The sequence below is a fragment of the Frankliniella occidentalis genome, unplaced genomic scaffold (assembly GCF_000697945.3).
Source record: "Frankliniella occidentalis isolate FOCC.00 unplaced genomic scaffold, Focc_3.1 Scaffold62, whole genome shotgun sequence".
Lineage (NCBI taxonomy): Eukaryota > Metazoa > Arthropoda > Insecta > Thysanoptera > Thripidae > Frankliniella > Frankliniella occidentalis.
Window position 1 is genome coordinate 753925 of NW_026267192.1, and position 2594 is coordinate 756518.

General features: G+C 61.3%; 1 protein-coding gene across 1 annotated transcript in view; it reads left to right on the top strand.

Moving 5' to 3' along the window:
• The window catches only part of LOC113206528 (uncharacterized), a 143165-nt gene that overhangs the window by 119266 nt on the left and 21305 nt on the right, over positions 1-2594 (top strand). Inside the window, exon 7 of the mRNA XM_052267994.1 lies at positions 476-883. Coding sequence (XP_052123954.1) covers positions 476-883 — 408 coding nt within the window. The remainder of the gene's footprint in view (positions 1-475; positions 884-2594) is intronic.

Consider the following 2594-nt stretch of genomic DNA (forward strand, 5'->3'; position numbering starts at 1 on the left):
TTCCTACGCTGCGCAAGAAAACTGCACGCTGGTCCTAGAGAGTGGGAAGGGCAAGACGTTGGTAGGGCGGGGCGGGGCGGGGCCGGCAGGGCAGCGGGCGTAATGGCGCTCTAAATGAAACGCCCCGCGCCTGCATTAGGCCACATCGTCCCTCCAAGTGTCACTTGCAACTTACGGCGCGATCATCCCAGAATCCATCTTCATTATTAGATAAGTTCTGGGCGAGGGGGCTCGGCGCCCGCCAAGTTGGGCCTACGCCACAGTGGGAGAGGGAGGGGGGGGGCGCTCTGTGCCTTGTAATGTGTGCTTTATTCCCCTCCTGGGAGCCAGCCGCGCGAAACAGCTCCACGTGGGGGGGGGGGATAGCAGTAGTAGGAGGGACAGCTGCAGAGACAGAGGAAGGGAGGGAAGAATAGAGCGATGTGTGCGGAACGCCCTGTCTTACCGGCATGCACCGCACTCCCTGGTCTCGCAGATAACCCTGCACGTGGCGTACGTCCACGCCTTCGTCAACCCGACGCTGTTCCTGGTGCTGCACCGGGGACTGCGCGGCGCGGCCCTGGACGTGTGCTGCGGCTGCTGCCTGTTCCTGGCCGACTGGGTGCTGGGCGCGGCCGGCGTGGACCGCCCCCACAGCGGCTACGCGCCGCACCGCAGCCGGGGGCGGCGCGCGCGCCCGCAGGCCGGGGGCGCCGTCGGTGGGCCCGGGGGCGCGTCGCCCACGGGCTCGGTGGACCTGCCGCCGCCGCCGCACCCGCCCGCCAGCTCCGTCAGCGAGATCTCGCTGCTCAAGCAGAAGAGCTCGTCCACCACGGACGTGGGCGTCATGACCCAGCCCATCGTGCCCATCGACCACCCCATCATCTCCACACAGCAGACCCTGGTAAATCGCAGCTATATGTGAGTAACGCCGCCACGCACACACACACACTCAAACATGTCTGTTGCCGTCTATCCGTCCGTCTGCCTCTGCGCCGGCCTCTTTGTCTGTCTATCTTGTGCACACGAGTACCTCAATATACCTCTTTTTTTGTCTTCTATCCTATTCGTTTGTGTGTATCATTACAAGGTAGCAGGAAAGCCTCCCACCAGTGCATCCAAAAGGGCAGGCTGTTGCGGGCTACTTCCTCCTCCTCCCATGTTAAAGCATAGGTGCCAAAAAAAGAAGCCCGCAGCAGCCTGCCCTTTTGGATGCACTGCCTCCCACGCGGTTTGTCACTCCGAGTGCTACCGTGACCGACTGACTGATACCTGGAATGTTGGGGAACTCCACATTCCAGGAATGTCGAGCGGACAGTAGTTGTTCAGCACTGCGCTGTGTTTGTCGCGCACTTGAAGGTCTCGTTCACGTGCCGCTCCTCTCCGGTGCGGCACTACTCCGACAACTTGTGGGAGGCTCTCCTAACCTCATTCGCTGCCGTAGCAGAGTCCGCAGAGCCCCGCCTATACAGCATGTTGCAGCAGTGCATGTACGTGTGTGTGCGCGCGTGTGCGCGCGTTCAGTGTGCTGACCGGGGCTGACCGAAAGACCGACCGCTTTTTAAGCACGCCGCGGTCTGTCAGCCTTCGTCAGGAGCTACGGGCATACCAGCAAAACCCACGAGATTAAAATGTCGAGCTTTATTCCCCTCTCTTTTTTGTCTTTTAGCGGTCTCTCTTATTATTTATCTCGAAATAAGAAATGTTTCAAAACCTTCTCGCCTCGCCTCTCTCGCTCTTGCTGGGATGCCCCGCTCTATGCTTGTGCCTCTGTCCGTCGCGATATCTCTCCAACATGATTGTGCTTCTCTCTCTCTCCGTGCAGCGCGACTGAGCAGGTCTTCTTTTCCTCCTCGCACCCCTGGCGCCGCTGCGCCGCCCCCTCGCACCTGTAGCGTTGGCCGACCCCCCCCTCCCTCTTTTTCCACACAATGCAAATAATCGCGTCCGCCCCGACAAACAAGCGGCGTGGAATAATGAAAGCGGCCGCGACGATACGCATAAAAGTCTGGCGCTGCTGATGGAGCATTGAGGCGGCGCCGCGGCGCAAAGTTTTGGCGCGCGACGCGTTGCCTCGCGCTGATTAAAGTTTTGTTGTGGAAACGGTTTCGGAAGCGTTCAGCCCCCCCACTTGGAAAAAAAAATCCACTTTGCACCCGCCGCCACTAGGGTATGGTGGTGGTGTCGTGGTGGTGGTGTTGTGGCGGGGAAAGATTGTTGACCCGCGCCCTCCCCACTCCCCCGCCCAGTGGGCGCCGGACCGTGGCCATGGGAGCCGCAATATGCAGCGCGACATTAGCGAGCCCGCGGCCACGAACATGGGGCCTGCCTGCCCCGCCCCGCCCCGCCATGCATACACAAAACTTTGGCTAAGTGGCGCGCCGAGCCGCACGCGGGAGAGCGCTTTGCTTACAATGATGAATGCAGTGCACAAGCAGTACATGCATATGGTGCTGTTCCAAACTTTACAGGGAGGGGGGGGGAGAGGGGGTGTCCACGGGGACAGAGTCGGCCGCGCGCCTACAAGGCGGCCAACAGAGCGGCGGCGGCGGCCGGGCGGGCGGCGCGACCACACGCCTTCATCCATCTCTGCCCGGCTCTCTCTGTAAGCCCAC